This window comes from Panthera leo, chromosome B3, assembly GCF_018350215.1.
Source record: "Panthera leo isolate Ple1 chromosome B3, P.leo_Ple1_pat1.1, whole genome shotgun sequence".
NCBI lineage: Eukaryota > Metazoa > Chordata > Mammalia > Carnivora > Felidae > Panthera > Panthera leo.
In genome coordinates this window covers 50,112,162-50,131,905 of record NC_056684.1, presented here as the reverse complement: position 1 = coordinate 50,131,905, position 19,744 = coordinate 50,112,162, and the positions used below count along the sequence as shown (strand labels likewise).

Genomic DNA, 19,744 nt, shown 5'->3' with positions numbered 1-19,744 from the left:
GTATATGTTTAAATGATTTCTTAAAGTACTCTGTCTAACATTTATTCCTTCTTTTCCTGATTCTCTTTCAGATAGCAGTTCTGTGGATGAAAAGGTTTTAAATCATACTTTTTCTTCTCTCCTGAGGGATATTGTCTTTTGTACATGTTTGTTTGTGACATATTAGACCTATTTTGGTTCCTCTGTTTTAGTTGTGAAATGTGCATGTTATCCCAGCTTTCCATCCTTTGGTTGTCCTTTAAGTGTGCCCCCAATATGTTGCATTTATGAAGAGGTTACACCTTGCCAGCTGCGCTTACTTAGCTTATACTTGCCAACCTAGGGGTCTGCTACGGTCAAACTCAGCATCTGTTCTCAAGTCTGGCTAATCATGATCTCCCTGACTGATTCATGTTCACTGCACATAGCAAGTTTTAAGGGCAAAGAGTATTAGTAATATGTTTTCCTGGACTGTGCCAGTGCTTTTGTTGAAATGCTGACAGCTAATTTCAAAACCTCCACTCACAAAAACATAGTAGCTTTGACTTGGAGCTGACCCTGCTTAGCATCTGTCATACTAGGTGTTACATGTCTAGTGCAGTTGACGCGTGTCCCAAATTCATGTGTGTGCAGCTATAGTATGCTAAATGTTTCTTTCTCTTTTGTGTTTCTCTTGTTTTTCATTTAAGGCTCGAATAGTAAGTGGCAATGATTTGGAGGCTGCCAAACTCTCTGGAGTCCAGGCGATTGGTGGGTGAGTACATTCATAATCTCCTTAATTCATTCCATTTATCAATGGTACTTGGCTGTGCTCTTGCCATAAGCATATTGAATGCAGGCTGTTGCATGATGGTGTAATTAACTAGCTTTACTATTGTTTTCTTGTTTCACAAAAAGGTAGCTTTTATAGTTTGTTTTTAATGGGTAGATGTGTGTGCATATATGTAATTATACTTAAATGTGTCTATATATAAAGAAGGTCAAAATGACCTAAATGGATTAGCTATTAATGTTATCACTCTATACACAAATATAAACACAAAATTTTATGTAAATGAGTTTACAGTAATACAATTAAGACTATATTTTGATCTGCTTGTTTGCAGTTAATGAAATGTGCATGAATATGTCAATAAGTAGATGAATGTAAACTTTATTACTTTTTAAAGTTACTTCATGGTTGGATGGAAATATTTAAGATTTAATCACAAAATAATGTATGCATTGTATTTTGCATGTAAAATACTCAAAAAACAAAGGATCTTCTTTAATGCCTATGGCTACACATTGCTATCAGTTTGGCATGTAGGTTCACAGGCATTTTTCTGATTCTTGCATACATGTTTATGTTCCTATAGAATAAGTAAGTTTGTGTATCTCTGTACATGCAACATAAACTAAGCCATTCTACATAGAAATAAACACTAATTTAGTCATGACATTTTAGCAATTATTGTTACAATTCTTTCCTATATAATGACTGATCTGATCCTTAAGATGGCCCTGTGAGGTAAGTACTAATTTGACCATCATACAGATTAGGGAATTGTTTTATGAAACAATTGTAAAAATCGTTTCCCTCCATACAGCTACTGAGCGGCAAAATGAGTATCCAAACCCAGCTAGTCTAGTTTTAGAATCTGTGACCTTATTTAATAGGCTATTCTGCCTCTGCAACTTGGGGTTCTTCCCCCTGCTTTTCTCTTTTCCATATAAAAGCATGTCTTGGAAAACTTTCCACTTCATTATTTCTAAGTGATGCAAATATTTCAAAACATTACTAGACTATTTATTCATCTTCTGTTAATAGATTTTCAAGAATATTTCTAGGTTCCAGTATTGCAAATGACACAACAGCAAATACATTAGATTTTTAAGTGAAATTATTGACCAAAGCTTATGCACAGTATAGACATATAGAAAGATAGATTCATTTTAAAAGTTTTGACCTTTGAACATATGTGTGTATGTGTGAACATATGTGTGTGCCCCATGGGGCACCTGGGTGGCTCAGTTAATTGTCCTACTCTTGATTTCAGCTCAGGTCATGATCCCAGGGTTGTGGAATTGAGCCCCATCAGGCTCTGTGCTGACACTGTAGAGCATGCTTGGGATTCTTTCCCTCCATCTCTCTCTACCCCTCCCCTGCACTTACTCATTCTCTCTCTCTCTTTCTTTCTTTCTCTCTAAATTAATAGTAAAGAATACACGAACATATGTATGTATGATAGAAATATAAGCAAATTTTCGATACATGTATTAAGGTTTTTCAGGCAAAGAAATAGTTTTATGGTTAGGTTTCATAATACTTTCACTCTTTAAGTATATCCACATGTTACTTGATTTAAATTAAACATGTAAAATTTAAAATTTTAAATATGGAGCTCCTGAAAAATAACATATATCACATATAGTTGGATTTTTTTCAAAAGTCTGATGTTTGTCAAATAATAAGTAATATCTTAATTACTTAATTTTATGTGTATAAACTCTTCAATGTTCTTTAAATATGTGAAGAACTACTCACATCCCTATTGCAATGTCACAATGGTTTAAATGCATTAGGAAACCAGCTGCAATGAAAGATCACTATGGATGATTCTTAGAAAATTTAAGTAATAAATGGATGACTTTCTCTCCCCTACCCCACACATATGGACTCTTTAAGTTTACTAGAAAGTGATAACTTAGCAAAATGAAAGTTTATCTTAGAAAATAATTAAGATGAATTCCAATTTGATTACAAAATCATGTATATCATGATCTTGGAGACTTATCCGACTATTTGATCTAGAGTTTCTGTAACTCCTCCTTGCTTGTGGCATCCAATACTTGATAACATCTTGCTTTCCTAACTCATTGCTGAATATGGAGTTTTATCAATGTCAAAGCAACAGTTAATCTAAACCCTGGTTCTAAGTGCAAGCTGTGTAAATGGTTACCTAAAACAGATTATCTTGGCATTTTGAATTCCCTTCCATTTCATTTTTCCAGAAATTTCTTTTCAAAGAGTTCCCAAAGGATTTTAGTGTTATGATGATAAGGGAAAGGGGTGATAATTTTCAGTAATCAAGAGAATCTGCCATTATCTGAATGCTTATTTCCTCTTGAAGAACCCAAAGAGTACATTTAAGTATGGCCTTCAATGACAATCTCTTTTAACAGGATTTACTTATTTTACTTATTCTATAAATATTTTAAAATACACTTTTTGTAGAATGAAACATTACTACAATTATTATAAATATTACAACTTCTTTTGTCCTGGAAAACAGATGAGAGCTAACTTTCAGAATGGAGTCCCTGCTTCATGATAATTCTCCATCCCTCACTCTTGTACTTTCAACATTCCTAACCAGTTTAGAGCCAAACCGCATTGATCCTTCCCTCCCCTTTCTCAGGTGCTAATGAAGGAATGATGTATGCACTGAAACCAGATTATTGTTAACCTGCTGCTCTGATCTCTGTTTATCTCTCTGTACATCTCATGTCAATGTTCCTAGAAAATACATGGCAAACTTGACTCCATTTTACCTATCTTAGTCAAAATAAAATATAGACAGGCTCTGGCAAAAGAATTGAGAGAGAGAGAGAGAAACGATCCAGAAGAAAGGAAAAGAGAAATCTGGAAAAATGCATGTTTCGGTGATGGTGTTAAATTTAACAGTTTACTTATCTCAGTGATTTTAAAAGAATTTGTTAACTTTTTTCATACATGTACACTAAGAGTCATACTAGAAGCACACCTCAAGATGTTAGAAGTACAAGAGCTTTTAGGGGGAGAAACACCTCCCAGTTAAAGTGCAGAGACAGCAAGAGTACATGAAAAAAGCCTTTGGACCATGACATGGGTCTGACTTCTGTGAGAGGAGATGGGGAAGGAATAATTGGGCATAAAAAGCTTTAAACTGACAAATGAGGCTACAAAAAAAGTGCCAGACCAATAGGGAGTCTGAGATAAAAGATACACTGTTAGAAGAGTCCCACGTTGTGCATATGTTACCCATGTGCAGACTTATTATCTCCACCATGTCCAGTCATTGGTTTGGATCAGCTTGGTGAGTGTGGCCTTGGGATGAATGCTTTAGTGGATTCTGGAAGTGTGGTGGCTGAAGGCGGTCATCCAACTACACTTTTCTCAGAAGATCTACCCTGAGGAATTTTGTGTGACTCATGTCCATGGCTACTCAGCTTTGATAAGTCATATTGATGAAAGTACTTTAATAAATGATAGTGAATGAAATCAAACAAGTACCTTCTCCAAATATAAATCACTTTTTAAAATTAGAATTATACTCCTTTGGTTTTATGGTTGCATAAAACTTAAGTTCACCGTTCACTGGACTTTGGTAGTCACAGTTACATTGTTTGCAAGATGAGCATTGCAAAGCTTTTATATATTATCTTTTTAGTCTTAAGGTACTAAACTGTCTGCACCAGAGTCCATAAAACAGTGGTGAGAATGAGGGGAAAGACAGTTTGGGAGGGGAGATTCTGATCTTCTTTGTTTGTTTTCTTCTCTAGTTAACCAAATTTTCTGCAGGATAGCTCTCATGAAAGTTCCTCAAAAGTTTGTAAAGGACGGTTTATTCCCTGTTATGGTTCTGAACCACACTATAGCTACCTTTCCAAACTCTAGGAATCTGGTGATGACTTGGAAACCACTACCAGGATTATTGAAACTTGGCAGGAAATAGTTGATCTCGAGAGAGGTGAGAAAAAGAGATTGTTGAAATGTAGGATACTAAGAGATGGCCAAATAGAAAAAGACAAACTTCCATTTTGACGTCACTCTCCAAGAGGTACAATTGAAGAAAAAAAGTTGTATGTGTATTTGTGTGTGTGTGTGTGGGGGGGGGTACATGTGCATGTATAACAATACTTGCTGAGATTTTGAAGGTAGTTCAATTATTGCCATGAATGAATAATGTGGTGAGTATGCGCAAGCAATTATCAGCCAATGTTCTGAATAATTTCTTTGCTTTTAAACTTACCTTGATTAAAATAGTGATTTTTGTTATTGTTAAAAAATCTGACATGAGTTAGGTTGTACAAGATGTGGATACAGTTGGTTTAATATACTCTTGATATTTGTCATACTTCTGACATTGCTTTTGTATTTCTCCCTAAAGTTGGAGAGGCCATATGCTGTCCTCATGAACTATTTCCCACTCTTAGTCTTGACCTTCATGTTTGGTCAGTGCCTAAAATTATTTAAGATGGAAGCTAAGGTTGTTCTTAGTCTCTAGAGGCTCTTAATTAATCTTTTCTAATAGGAGAAGTCTCCTCTTGGGTGGCTGAGAATTTGATTTATTTCCCATCTAGTCTATAAATGAGATTTGCCCTTATTTCCTCAGTTAACTTCCTTATTTTGCAAAGAAAGGATCACAAATTCTCCTAAACCTAGAAAATTTCTGTTTCTATTTCTATAATCCCTTCCTTGGGTCAGTGGTTCATGCTACACAAATATTCTTGCCTGCTTTGAACCGTGTTTGCAAAGTATTAAGAAAATGACAGGCTCCACATAAGTTTGGCTCAATAACAGTGGCAGGTTACTCTTTGCAGGGAAATGGGAGCCTTTGTCTTTCTTTTACTCTGCAGATAGTTGTTTTTATGTAAGAGTTCCTTTCCCTCCAAGGGCATCAGTGCAGAAGGAGTTCACTATAGATTTAGGAAAAAATAAATTTGGATTAGAGCATATTAATTGTTATAAGAGCTATCAGATGAGTCAGGTCTGCATTCTTAATTCATTATTGAATAGCAATTCAAATCATCATGCTCATAATTTTTGCAACTTTTAAATTCATATTGCCATTAATCTAGTTTTGATCCTCAATACCTTTTACCTAGGTGAATACAAACTGATCTTCCTTCATTAATTGCTCTACATTAAGTTCAATCTATACACTGTTAAAGATTAATCTTCTTAAAGCACAGTCCTTTCTACTTAAATATGTTTAATGGCTCCTTATTTCTGCAGTGTAGAGTATGGATCTTTCTTCATGGCTTTGAATATCTTGATTTCTATTTCTTCTTGATTTCTATTTCTTTATAATAAGGAATTCTTAGTCTCCCTTTTTTGTTCCTATTTGTGTCACTCCCATGGTACATAAGAATTTAATTTCATAAATTAACAAAACATGTATCTTTCAATCAGATTTTAAACTCGTTAAAGACATAGAGTTGGTGTTTTTCACTTAGGTTTTCCTCCCTAAAGCTTCTGATAGTGCCTTGACCATATGAGGACCTCACTCATAAATTAATATTGTTTTAGATTGTCAGTTTCTTCAATAAGTTGGTTAGAATTCTTTCATAAAAGATTCCAGGTCTGCTGCATTTTAGGAAAAAAATTCTAAAACAATTATGGATTCATGATGAGACATATATGAAAAGTAGTGGGAGTATTAAAAACAGCTGGATCCACCCCCCCCCCCCCCCCCCACCACCAACTCAGTGTTTCTAAATCCCTACAGGCAAAACAAAATCAAGGATCTTTTCTCACACTAGTTTTAACCCCAATTGATCAGAGGCCAATTTGCTTTTGATCTTGAATCCTTGTTTCTCTACTTGGGAGAAACATGTGAAGGTTGTGTTGAATGAATCCATAAAAATATTACTCTATTCATGCTTAGACATAAAATTTACCTTTTTATTCTCCCATCTGAAAACCCTAGCACTTTAGAATACCCTAGATATAAATTCACAGTGTATTAAAATTTCCCTTTAATCAGTTCCATTATTACTTCAAGAAAGACACCTTTTGTAATTAATAATTGAATCACCTTGCTCTTTATAAAAGTAATAAAAGGAGTTGTCTTGCTTAATCCATTAAAGGTTGAATAAAACCTGGCATCTTTTAGCTGATGTCAGATGCACTCAAGTCACAGGATAGTTATATCAGCCAGAAAAGAATCTACTGTGAGGCTAGGGTAAGTCTCAGCCCTTTCATAGACCCTTGATGGTACCAGGCCCACTAGACCTCAGCACTCTGCCTACAGTCCTCCTGCAAACACTTTATATCTTTAATACAAAGGGTTGGCCTAGATAAAGAGCCTCTTAATTGAGAAAGGTGGCAGCAATAAGACCACCAACTTTTGAAAACTCTTGTGTTAAGAATTGATTGCTAAGCTGGCATTGGCTTCCTATGCCATCTTCTCCCTCTGCTTCTCTCCCAAAAATTCCTTATCTAATTTTGGCCTACTACCAGCAATAAGTTCTCTAGTTCAGGGTCAGCTGCATGCTTCCAGGAATGCTTCCTGTAAATTACTCAGGAAGCATCTTTTCTGTTGATCTTTTATCCATTTAGAAAATCATGTGGTCAATAGAGTACATTTTGACATCAGCCACAGAAACCAGGTGCTAGGCTGACTCTTTCAATGTGTAGACCTATGAGACCCCAGGACCACAACCAAGGACCCTTTGGGAACCATGGAACATATACCTGGACATGGGATCTATGGATCTACAATCTAAATCAGTCATTTTCTTTAGGAATATTAGTTTTCCTACACAGTAGCAGAGAATTTGTAGTACTCAATGAAAGGATTAAGAAAATGAAGCTGTTAAGCTCAAACAACTAATAGCTTATAGTTGACAGAGTTAGAAATTGACAGCTTTTTCATCATCTCCTATTCAGGACTGAGTTTGTGCCTTAACATTCTATCTTACTTAGTAATAGACTGCAAAACAGAAAGGACATTTGAGTATTAGACACAGTCAATCCAGGGATACTGTATAAGACCCCCTACTCCCAATCCCCAATGAGATTGTTGAACAGATTCTTCCATCTTTACACACCTACAAGAAACCTGATTTGTATCATCATAGAAGCCTTTTTATGTGCTTAAATGGCTTTACATAAAAAAATTTTTCCAAATCCATTTTTACTTTCACTATTTAATATTTAAGAATAACAATAATAAAAGAATACCTCAGGATCATCCTCAGTTGCAGACAAGGACAACCACAAATTTTACTCATTGTATAAGTCCCCCTTATTCTTTAAACATTTTTAATGCTTTTAATTTATTTTTGAGAGAGAGAGAGAGAGAGAATGAGCAGGGGATGGGCAGAGAAAAAGGGAGACAGAGGACCTGAAGCAGACCCCTCACTGGCAGCAGAGAACCCGACACAGAGCTCAGACACATGAATCCTGAGATGAACCTGAGCTGAATTACGATGCTTAATCAACTGAGCCACCCAGGTGCCACAAGGCTATTCTTACTCTTAAAGATAGGGGTATGTTTTAGATTTAGAGTACACATATGACCCCTCTTGTGTATCAATCCAAGATACAGATAATGTCTTCATTTCAGAGAAGGAAACCACAGCCACCATGAACTCTGACAACTTTTCTTTAGCTAGTTCATTGCACTGGAGCCTTATGTAGTTGTGCACAGCCCTGGTTGGCTTCTCAGAAATGGCCTGATTTTCCTTTTATCTTTAAGTGACCGCCAGTTGAAAATACACCCAACAAGGAGTCTGTGCCTTTCCTTAGTTTCTGAGATCGTGAACTTCATAGTATTTGAGATGCACTTTAAAGGAATACCAAATTGAGTGATAGAAGTTGTGTTCTACTCTCAGCTCCTGAGGCCACATGTTTGCTCAGCTGGAACAATTAAGGCATCCAACATAAGCTTAGATATGGTGCTACTTCTGTCTTCTCATCTTCGTGATTCTTATCAAAGATTTCTGTCACTATTCTGAGCTGCACCTCGAAAAAACATGTCTCAAGCCATTGTTTGCCATACTTTCTTTGGATTCTAAACATCATGTGAGGATCCTTCAATGTAATATAGCAGCTACTGAGGACAGTCCAGTCTCAGAAAAATAAAATTCCTAGTTAAACTAGAGGAGAGCAAATTTGTTGGGGGGAAGGGAAGGCTTTGTAAAAGCACATTTTTCTGAAGCCTTCTCTGTGTTCAATTTGCTTATTGAACATTTACATGTTATTAATTTCCTGTTCTTTAAAACAAATCTTTAATTATGACTTCAAAGTCTCTGGCTTGGCTTAAGTTTATTAGAAAACCAATAAGTCTTTAGGGATACACCATACAGAACCAACTTTAATTCTTGAATGCCTTCCAGATATTTTATGTGTTTGAGGAGTAGCAAATTAAAATCACGGAGATCCTTTATAAAGATAATATTCAAGTAGTCAGTCTTAAAAGAGTGCCAGTTCAGTAACTATGGAAAATATCTGTTATATTGAGAATAATCCCTTGTGTTAGAAAATCACCATTTTTAGTTAAAAAAAAAATTGAAAATAACCCTACTAGATGAGATGAAAATTATAATGAACATCATGGTTCCTAAACCTGCTGGTTCTTTCCAAAATGTAATTGATATGGCTATTGAGTGTATCTAACATATATAAAGCACCTTAGGAAAAGAGAAGCACTGAGCTTGATTATTGTATTTCCCAATAAAGAATATATTGAGTATGTTTTTACTTAATTCATTTACTTTTGATAAATGATCATGACTCAGGTCATGATCTCATGGTTCGTGAGTTTGAGCTCCGTGTCGGGCTCAGTGCTGACAGCTTGGAGCCTGGAGCCTGCTTTGGATACTGTATCTCTCTCTCTCTCTGTTTCCCTCCCCGACTTGTGTGCTCTCACTTGCTTGCTATCTCTGTATCTCTCACTCTTGCTCTCTCTCTCCAAAATAAACAAACATTAAAAAATTACAAAGAAAAAATAACAAGTTTGTTTAATCTACAATGCTTTATTAAATAATAGCTTGCTGTCAGAACCATGCCATAATGCTCAGTTACTGTTTTTCAGTCTCCTTTTTTTTTTTAATGTTTATTTTTGAGAGAGAGCGAGTGAGTGCTGGCACAAGCAGGGGAGGGTCAGAGAGACAGGGAGATACAGAATCTGAAGCAGGCTCTAGGTTCCAAGCTGTCAACACAGAGCCTGGCTGAGATCATGACCTGAGTTGAAGTCGGATGCTTAACTGATTGAGCCTTTCAGGCAAATCATAGTTTTCCTTAGCATTTAGAAACAGTACAAAGTAGAGAGGTAAAAAGAAACATTGTCAATGTTATTTAAAAAATAGGATACTATCTTAAATTCATAATGATTATAAAAACATAATAAATAATACCTTTTGAAATGTTACAATATAACAGGCCTGCATCTAAGGTTTCTTGTGCATTACCTCCTGTAATACTTATCACAACCTTGTAAACTAAATGTTACAGTTGTTCCATTTTTCATGCATAGTAAATGATGAGGCTTAGAGACATTGACATATGGTGAAAGTCCATCAGTAGCTAAGTTTTTTTTTTTTAATTTTTTTTAACGTTTATTTATTTTTGAGACAGAGAGAGACAGAGCATGAACGGGGGAGGGGCAGAGAGAGAGGGGGACACAGAATCGGAAGCAGGCTCCAGGCTCTGAGCCGTCGGCCCAGAGCCCGACGCGGGGCTCGAACTCACGGACCGCGAGATCGTGACCTGAGCTGAAGTCGGACGCTTAACTGACTGAGCCACCCAGGCGCCCCCATCAGTAGCTAAGTTTTAGAGCTGAGGGTTGAACTGTGTCTATCTACTTGGCTCCATAGCCTGGATGCTTCACCATTTGGCCAAATTGATGTAATTTGCAAATAAATTATGCTTGTTTCTGGTTTAGTTCTTTGGAATAACATATTTTGTTTTCAATTCAATGTGTCATTGTGTATTGGTATTAAAAGACTTTTCAGTAGGTATATCAACTAAGTGTTGTAGATATATTTCTACCTAGATCCTAGAAAGGCATTTGCTAAGGATTTTCTGAATATACGCTAAAATAATACCACCTAGATGACTTAATAATGGGTTTAACGATTAGACCCAAAGTATGATAATTTGTAAATAATTTTGTATCCAGGGAAGCTCTTATGGAGTGCTTCAGGAATTGCCTGTAGACAGATTACTTTTAATTAAACAAGATAGAAATATAAAGGATCTCATTGTAGGCTTTCAAGGTAACATAAGGCTGGGCAAAATAACTAGTGTATTAAGATGATGCAATTAATACCCAAAAGATCTTAGTATACCACAAACATCTGAATCTAACCAGAAATATAAGTACTGTACCAACCAGGATAAGCTCAGTTATGATATAGTAACATCTACCAAATCTCTGTGTATTAATTAAATAAAGGTTTATTTCTCACCCATTCTACATTTTCAATGCCTATAAATACAGGGGAGGAGGAGACACTTTTCTCTTTATAGCTGCTGGATGTACTAGGCTGGTAGAGGTTTGTTTCAATGCATGCTTTCATGGTTGCACTGCAGAGAAATGAGAATGTGACAAACAGGGGTCAAACTCTTAAGACTTAACGTACAGATGTGACCTGCCTCCCTTCTGCTTATATTGCAATGGACAGAGCAAATAACCATGTTTAAAGGGAAGGTTGAGGTGCAATTCCACCACGTGTCTGAAAGAAAAAAAAAACTGGAACGTTTCTGAACTACCCTAACACAATTATGGATAAATGGAAGTTTTAGAGTTTGTAGAAGAAAGGAAAATGATGTTTAATGTCAACACATGAAAAGATTCACAATATTCATTGCATCTGGTGATGAATCACATAAGATTCTGGTGATAGTTGGACAAGGAAAGCAGCCTTACAGAGGTAAGATAGTAGGACCAGAAGTTCTGCTGTGTATAGAATCCTGCTACCTCTCAGGACCTCTGGACTTGGGTCAGGGAACAATAATTTAACAGATGTAGACAAAAGAGAAAGATCAAACAAAGCCAAATAAGCAGATTGAAGAAGGGTCCTGAATCGTACCATAGGAAAAAACACCAAATATTTTGGGTTTGCTGAATCTGGAAAAGAGAAGGTTTAGGTAAAAGTATGTTACAGGCTGTCAAATATTTAAGAAAGTAGGTGTGGAAGGGGTATTAAATTGTCCTGAGCTTTCCATGGGGCAAAATACACTAGGCAGACTTGCGCTCAATATGAGGAGAAATTTGCAAGGTAAGATCTTTCTTTGTGAAAACTAAGTTCCCCATTTCTAGAGCTATTTAAATAGCTTGAGTGATTACTTGTTTGAAATGTTGCAAAGGAAATTTACATATCAGATGTGTGATTCTTTAAAGCTTCTTCCAATCTGAAGATTCTATTACATATCAAACTAATGTTATATCCCAATGAGATCACTGTATCAGGTAGATATTGCTGTGTAACAAACCATCCTAAACTCAGTGACTTAAAACAATGAATCCACAGATCTTGTCTGCCTTCGCTTAACACATGTATGGTCCGCTGGATAGGGGCTACTTCTCACATGTCTGTGGGTGTTTGGCTACTGTCTGGGCAACAGAGGGAATTGGACTATGTGCTACTCACTGTCTAGCTGAACAGACCAAGTTTCTTCATAAGGCAGAAACAAGATTCTAAGGGAAACAACTAGAAGCTTACAAGACCACTTGAAGCCAAGGCGATAACTGACAACCATCATTTTAGCTACATTTTATTGTTCAAAACAATTCATAAATCCATATTCAAGGAACATGGACATAGACCCTGACTCTTAATTGGAGGAATGAGAACCGAGGCCATTTTTTATGATCAACCATACCCACGTGTACCTACAATGAAATGCACTTCAAAATTACCTGTTACTCATAATTTGAAGAACATAGACTGATAGTTCATATATTTACCTGTACTTATAATGTGACATCCTCTGTACTTGGAATAATAAAAAAAAAATCAACTGCTATGAAAGCATCAGAATCTTATTTCTGCTATTTACCCAGTTATCTCAGCTGCAGCACAGGGTGATTTACTTTCTAGTGGATGGAGTGCTGTGGAAACGTAAGAGAGGAAGAGATTTCTGATTTGGAATTACCAAGGCAGACTTTATGGAGGAGATGACATTGAATTGAAATTTGAAGTTTGGGTAGAATTTTGATACATTGTTATGTAAAAGCAGGAAGCAGTTTAAAAACTTGAATAGTGTCACAGGCAAGAAACTATGTTGGAGAATAATGTGTCAGTATGTTAGGGGAGAAACGGAAGGTATATTTAGACAAGTAAGCTGAAACTTTGAATGCCTGACTAAAGATATTAAATATATTAACCTTTTGAATGATACGTCTATAATTTTGAATACCTGCATCTTGTGAAAATGACTCAGGTGCTGAGGAACATAGCAGTTGAACAATAACTACTGGATCATGACAATAAGAAGGAAGAAGCTGTGAATTCATTTTCAAAAGATAGTACTTTTCATTAACTAGAGTAGAGTCATCTGCCAAAAGTACGAGAAACTTAATTTTTAGAAAGACATTAGTGTCCATGAGCAAGTGCACTCAGGCATAGCAGACATCTCTTTTGCATTGAGTACTTCTGCATAACTCTGTCAACCATGATAAACATCACTGTAACTCTTGCTCATTATCTTGATGTTCAGTTTCTAAGGTTGCAGGTAGGAAAGGCCAAAGCATGAGATTGGTAAAAGCCATCACTGCTGGGAACGATCTGAATCGATTTTTTTTTCACGCAAGATGATACCATCTGCCACATAATCTTTACATACAAAGATCCTTTCAGGAAACAATCCTTGACTTGGTGGTTTCAGAGTCATAGTGACAACTACAAAAACTGATGTTTCAGAAAATTCCCAAAGCATAACAATAAGATGAATTTATTTTTATCAAGTGTGGGAAGTACCAAAGCTATCTAGTGAATAAAACCTTGGATTAGCACATAACAGTTTCCTATCTGGGTCAGGGTGGAGACTCTGATTTGTTCTATGTCCTGAGGTCTGTGAAAACTCTCTCCTGTGTATATGCCTCCGATTGATACAGAATCTGAAGAGAGTACTTGGACAGTATCACAATTGGAGTTTAGATCAAGACCTATTTTATGGATGGCTGGGTTAGCAGTCATGAAATTGATGGGCCGCAGAATTCAGGAAGGACAGTGGAGTTCTTGTGAGAAGCTTTATCATAAGGGAACAAAGAACCTGACATGTCAATTCAAATTCAGTTGTGAGAACTTGAACATCAGGGGAAAGGAATTCTGGTGTGTGTGTGTGTGCGCACACGCGCGTCTCTGAGTGTGTGTATTTGTATTGTGCCGTATGACTAACTTTTAAGGAGAAACAAAAAGCTAAGTTGAGCTGTTTCTTTGGGAAATAGTTTTGAAATTCTCCCTTGCCAACTGGGTGCAAACAATTCACAGGACACAAACTAGAGACAAAACACGAAGTGAGGACAGACGATATCTTCACTTATTCCACTTGGTCAGTGGGACCTAAGCAGCAGAATATTCTATATAATGTCTGAAGAAGACAGACAAATCACGTGTTATAATGGCAAATACAGATAATTTGGAATTAGAAGGCTAAGTTTTAAGTCAACTCTATAATATATTAGCTGGGTGAACTTGGACAAGTCATTTAACCTGTGAAACATAATGTCTCATTTCAAATATGGATTATGATCATAATTAGCTCATAGCTCTCAGCTCTTGGACTTAGCACACATAAAAGTAAGTGTATTATGATACAGTATAGAAAATAAAACTTTGCTCTTGGTGGCCAGTGGTAGGCTTTCCTGTGACCGAGGGGTTTCACAGGAAACCTGGGGTTTCACATGCTAAACCTGGGAGAGTCCTGAGCACACCAGGATTAGTTGGCCACCTGACGGGAACTGGGGGACTCTAGTGCCCCAGTTGGCAACGAGAGAGTTTCTCTGGGATGAGTAGCACACCTATCATCATGTAGCTCACAGTATGCTCTTGGTTAAAGATTTAAATTAGGCAGTATAAGGGGTGCCTGGATGGCTCAGTCAGTTAAGCATCCAACTTCGGCTCAGGTCATCATCTCGAGGTTTGTGGGTTTGAGCCCCGCATTGGGCTCTGTGCTGACAGCTCAGAGCTTGGATGCTGCTTCAGATTCTGTCTCCCTATCTCTCTGGCCCTCTCCTGCTCATGCCCGCTCTCTCTCTCTCTCTCTCTCTCTGTCAAAAATAAACAAACATTAAAAAAATTAGGCAGTATACCTCATCTCTGTAGCTCTACTTTTCTGGGCTTCTGCCTTAGAAAATGCTTAGAATCAAGCTCGGAAAAGTAATTTTTTTTTTAAATTTTTTTTTCAACGTTTTTTATTTATTTTTGGGACAGAGAGAGAGCATGAATGGGGGAGGGGCAGAGAGAGAGGGAGACACAGAATCGGAAACAGGCTCCAGGCTCTGGGCCATCAGCCCAGAGCCTGACGCGGGGCTTGAACTCACAGACCGCGAGATCATGACCTGGCTGAAGTCGGACGCTTAACCGACTGCGCCACCCAGGCGCCCCGAAAAGTAATTCTTTATACCAGTTTCCTACTTGGCATATTTCATTAGACTTGATTATTTGCCTCTTGAAAACATATCTTGAGAAACCAAAGTAGAACCCATCTCCAGAAAGACAAATTAACATGGAAGAGAGGGACCTAGGAGCCCATTTTTTTTTTTTTTTATTTCAACAGTGAGGAGAAACTTGGGTAGAACAGAAATCTGTTCTATTACTCCTTTGAGGAAGTTACAGTAAATAGAATTCAGGTCTGTCTCATTAAAAAAAATTGATGTTTGAGTGAAGACATAGCAAATACTGACAGACTTACCTTTCACTGTGTCTTGCAGTGTAATTGTCTGCTTTTATTAGCTAGATATTTGTCTCAACTGAGATAAGTCGTCGTCTTCTATTATTGCAAGCTGGGGCATGGGCGGGGTTTATTTCACTATGTTGGCCAGAAGGGCCAACTTCTTGGAGTCAAAGTTGAAAACAGGTCTTATTTATTACTGCTTAGAAACTTGACGTTTCCTGCAACTCACCATTAGACATCTCCCTAACGGAAGTGTGACTTACTTATATTTCAGCTATTTCACGCTCACTATTGAGCTGCCTACAGTATAATTATCTAGCTAATAAATATTCTGATATAATAATTCCCAAGTTTCTCTAGTATCCAAATTCTATTGAAACCACTGGTCCAGGCAGAATGAACACAGTAAACACACACACACACACACACATATATGTATGAATATAAATGAATATATATTCATGTATACATAAATATATATGAACATATATGAATATATATGAATATTTATGAATATATGAACGTATATGAATATATACATTCATATATATGAATAGAGAAGGGAAAACTAAAGGAGCAGAACTGTAAAATTTCAAAGTGAAATCGACACATTTACTGAGTGCACTGGAGGTCCAAAGGCACTGTTTATTCAATGGGTCATTCTAATTAGAGGATGCAGAAGCATGAGACCATCTCTCTCCTTGTGCACGTTATATTGATCATGTAAGAAGATCATTGATGGGATAAGACAGCCGTGTGAGTTAGGGGGAACCATAGGAAGCAGGAAAGAAAAACTAGGTGGTCTTGAAGCCAAAGTAAACATAAATGATTTCTTATTATTTAAGGTTCTATGGGCGTGGGTAATGACTTGGACGTGGAAATTAGTGATTGAGTGTGGTAGATGAATAAGGTTCACAAGGGATTTTTATGGGACATTAAGGATTTTGAAGATAGGAAACTGCTAGGTTGAGAAGGACCTTAAATATCAGCTAAGAAGCATGGGGTTTTGGTTTGTGTTTTCTAACCTACTTTTATAACTCCAAATATCCAAAGAATATGTTGACTCACCATTGTGGCAGTGGTGCACTGGAGAAAGTATCCAAATGATACTGGATGCAGAAGAGCCATGTATACCTTCCTCGTGCTTTGGCTATTAAATCATTTGCATAATTTGTCCTGCCAGTTTTAAGGAATCAGGAGCCAGAGGAGGCATCTGAACAGCAAGTTAAAAATATTTTTATATAAAATCAGATAGGAGTTATATATAATATATTCTAGATATCAGACAATTAAAAGACTTTTGTAATATTGATAAAAAGATATCATAGAGACTACTTTCTCAGAGTAATCGATACCTTTAGCTTTAAGCATCTTCAGCTTGGAGAAAATATAAAATGGATGGTTAAACAGAAATATTGGGTGGACCAGTAGGAGTGAGGAGCTAGACCTTAGGTGACAGTTTAACACTGGTAGAGCTTTGAGATTCAATTCCATGGAAGTGCTAGCTAGATGGAAAGCAAGACTACAGAAACTTAGATTAAATGCCAAGAAAAAAGGATGTTGAAAAACCCTCGTAACCGTGAGTACAACTTCTTTTTCCCGTGTATCAAGTGGCAAAGATTTATGGCACTTTCTTGGGTCTTAAAAACTGTGATAAGCTGATGATCACTCCTGGATATCATTGACTTACACTTATTTGTGTTTCAAGACTAACTTACAAAGATAGAGAGTCATTCATCTTATTTTTTGATTGAACAGTGAGAATCCTGAACTTTACATCTGGTATAAGATTCTGATGTCTAGGTTTCAATTTTAGCTAAATAGTTTCTTATCAGTGTAACCATGGGCAAGTTACCTAATTTCTGTAAAACTATTTTTCACCAGTATCGGGGAATAAGTCCCATTTTTATCTCATTCTCTTTTACTAAATGAGTCAACATAGGTAAACATTTCATACAATGTATAGCTCACAGAAAATGCTCATTACAAGCTGGTCATTAATAATTCCATATTTTCAAATATGCCTCATTAGTTATATCTCTGGTAGTTTTTGAATAGATTTTAAAGATAAAATTATATTTTTATAAGAATTTAAGTGTTCACATCAGTGGAAATCCTTTTTCAATGTGAAAACTCCCCACATCTGCACAGTTAGATTGGACTATGATGCATCAGTCTGAGATGGGCTAAGAAAAGCCATTGAGGGTAACAGGACAGCCCCACAATTAAAGAGCTCATCTGGTCCACCCTCAGTGGGTTGTTATAAATAGTTGTTTGGTCTATATTTAATCTCAGTATCATTCTATAAGTTGAATAATAAAAATAAGCTGGTCAATTTGGGCACAGGATGGAGGTGTAAGCTAGCCTTGGTCATAAAGCCATGATTTGCTACCTGGCACACACACCTGGCTGGACAGTGGCACAAGGCCTTTTGAGGCCATCGGTTTTGTCCAGAAAGACTGAGTGGACTGATTTGATTATTAATATTTAGAGAACTGGGAGAATTAATGACACTGCCACAATTTTTCTTACAATGGGAATAAACACCTCAATATTTTTAGAAGTTCAAAGCTTTCCTTTGTTTTGGTATTTTTATGTTTTGTTTTATACTAGATACAGTAAGCCTTTTGTAAATTAGCAAGCAAATTGTTTTTTCCAAGCAGCTCCATGTCCATGCCATAGATGGATTTGTGATTTTGTTGAAAAACAGATTTTATGTTGGTCATCTAAAATTCTCATTTCCATTCTGCCTTGCCCTCGAGTTATTAGGAAATGACATTTGATAGAGTCATGGTGTTACATGTGAATCTGTGTGTGTAAGAGAGACAGAGAGAGAATGAGAAATGTCTACTGTTAAAGATGTGTTTTATTTTTTTTCCCCCTCATGTAATCTGCTATGATTACAACCTATGGACTAAGGTGCTCCCAGATAAGGGCTTAGCTATAATACTTGATAATTTCGTTAGAAAGGTAGACATGCATCCATTTCTGTTTTGTTCATTGTAGGCCTTATCCCCTGTAGTTGCATAATTTAGGGACCCAACTACCTTGGCATCTGCTATTATGAACTAATGGATGAACAAACCAAAAGACAGATCACCTGGGCCAGCCTTTGCAATCAGAGATATTTGAACTATTGTGGCCCCATGCTAGAAGATACCCTAGTAAGGATATTTCAAAACCTCTCTCCCTTTAAAACATTTTGTCATATTTTACCACCTTCACTATCTTATTAAGGGTCTTTTTGTCAAAACCAGAGTCCTGCTTTTATATCAATTTCTCTCATCATGTCCTCTGACCTTTTAGACCAGTTCCACAAAGCTGACGTTTCCCTGGCTATTAGTGAGAAAGATCTCTTGAGATCTGTGGACTCAGGAATCTTCCCCCACGTCTTTCCGTTGCATCTAAATCAGACAAGTTTACATTATGTTTGATAGGTTTTTCAGTTTCCACTTAATTCACTGACTCTCTAATCTTTTACACAGCAGTGTTTTAAATTCTACTCTGAGTTTAAAATAATTGCCTAAATAATCCCTTTTCAAATCCAACTAGATAAAGCATGAGGAGAAAATCTAAAGAAAGCATACGTTGAACAATCCACATCATTGAGTTTGATTTCAACTTTCCAACCTATGTTCCCTGAACAGGTGAGAGAAGAGATCTCTAGGTAACATAAAATTATGCCACATTTTTGGATTTTCTTCTTTCTTTCTCTCTGTGATAGAATAATAGCCCTACAAATAACCTCCACATCTTAATTCCTGAAATCTGTGAATATATTACTCCATTTGGCAAAAGGAACACCGTAGACATGATCCTTAAATGGGGAGATTATTCTGGGTTATCCATAATTGCATAATTATAATATTTTTTTTTACAAGAAAAGTAGAAGGGTTACAGAAAGAGATGTGATGATGGACAGCAGCAGAGGTCTGAGTGATGCAACAAAAGGGGCCCCAAACTAAGGAATGCAGACGACTTTAGCCCCTAGAATCTGGAAAAGGCAAAGAAATGGATTCTCCCCTAAGGCCACCAGTAGGAACAAAGCTCTGCTGATGCCTTTGTTTTGGGACTTCTTACCAGAATGTGATGATAATAAGCTTCACATCTTAAGCCACTACATTTGTGGTACTTTGTTATAGCGACCAATAGGAAATTAACACCCTCTATCTC

The 19,744-nt window shown here is 36.7% G+C and overlaps 1 protein-coding gene across 1 annotated transcript in view; it reads left to right on the top strand.

The window, feature by feature from the left end:
• The window catches only part of LOC122222016 (protein unc-13 homolog C-like), a 117,982-nt gene extending 117,252 nt beyond the window's left edge, over window positions 1-730 (top strand). The window contains exon 2 of the mRNA XM_042941972.1: window positions 669-730. Coding sequence (XP_042797906.1) covers window positions 669-691 — 23 coding nt within the window. The 3' untranslated portion in view covers window positions 692-730. The remainder of the gene's footprint in view (window positions 1-668) is intronic.
• The last annotated feature ends 19,014 nt before the right edge of the window (window positions 731-19,744 follow it).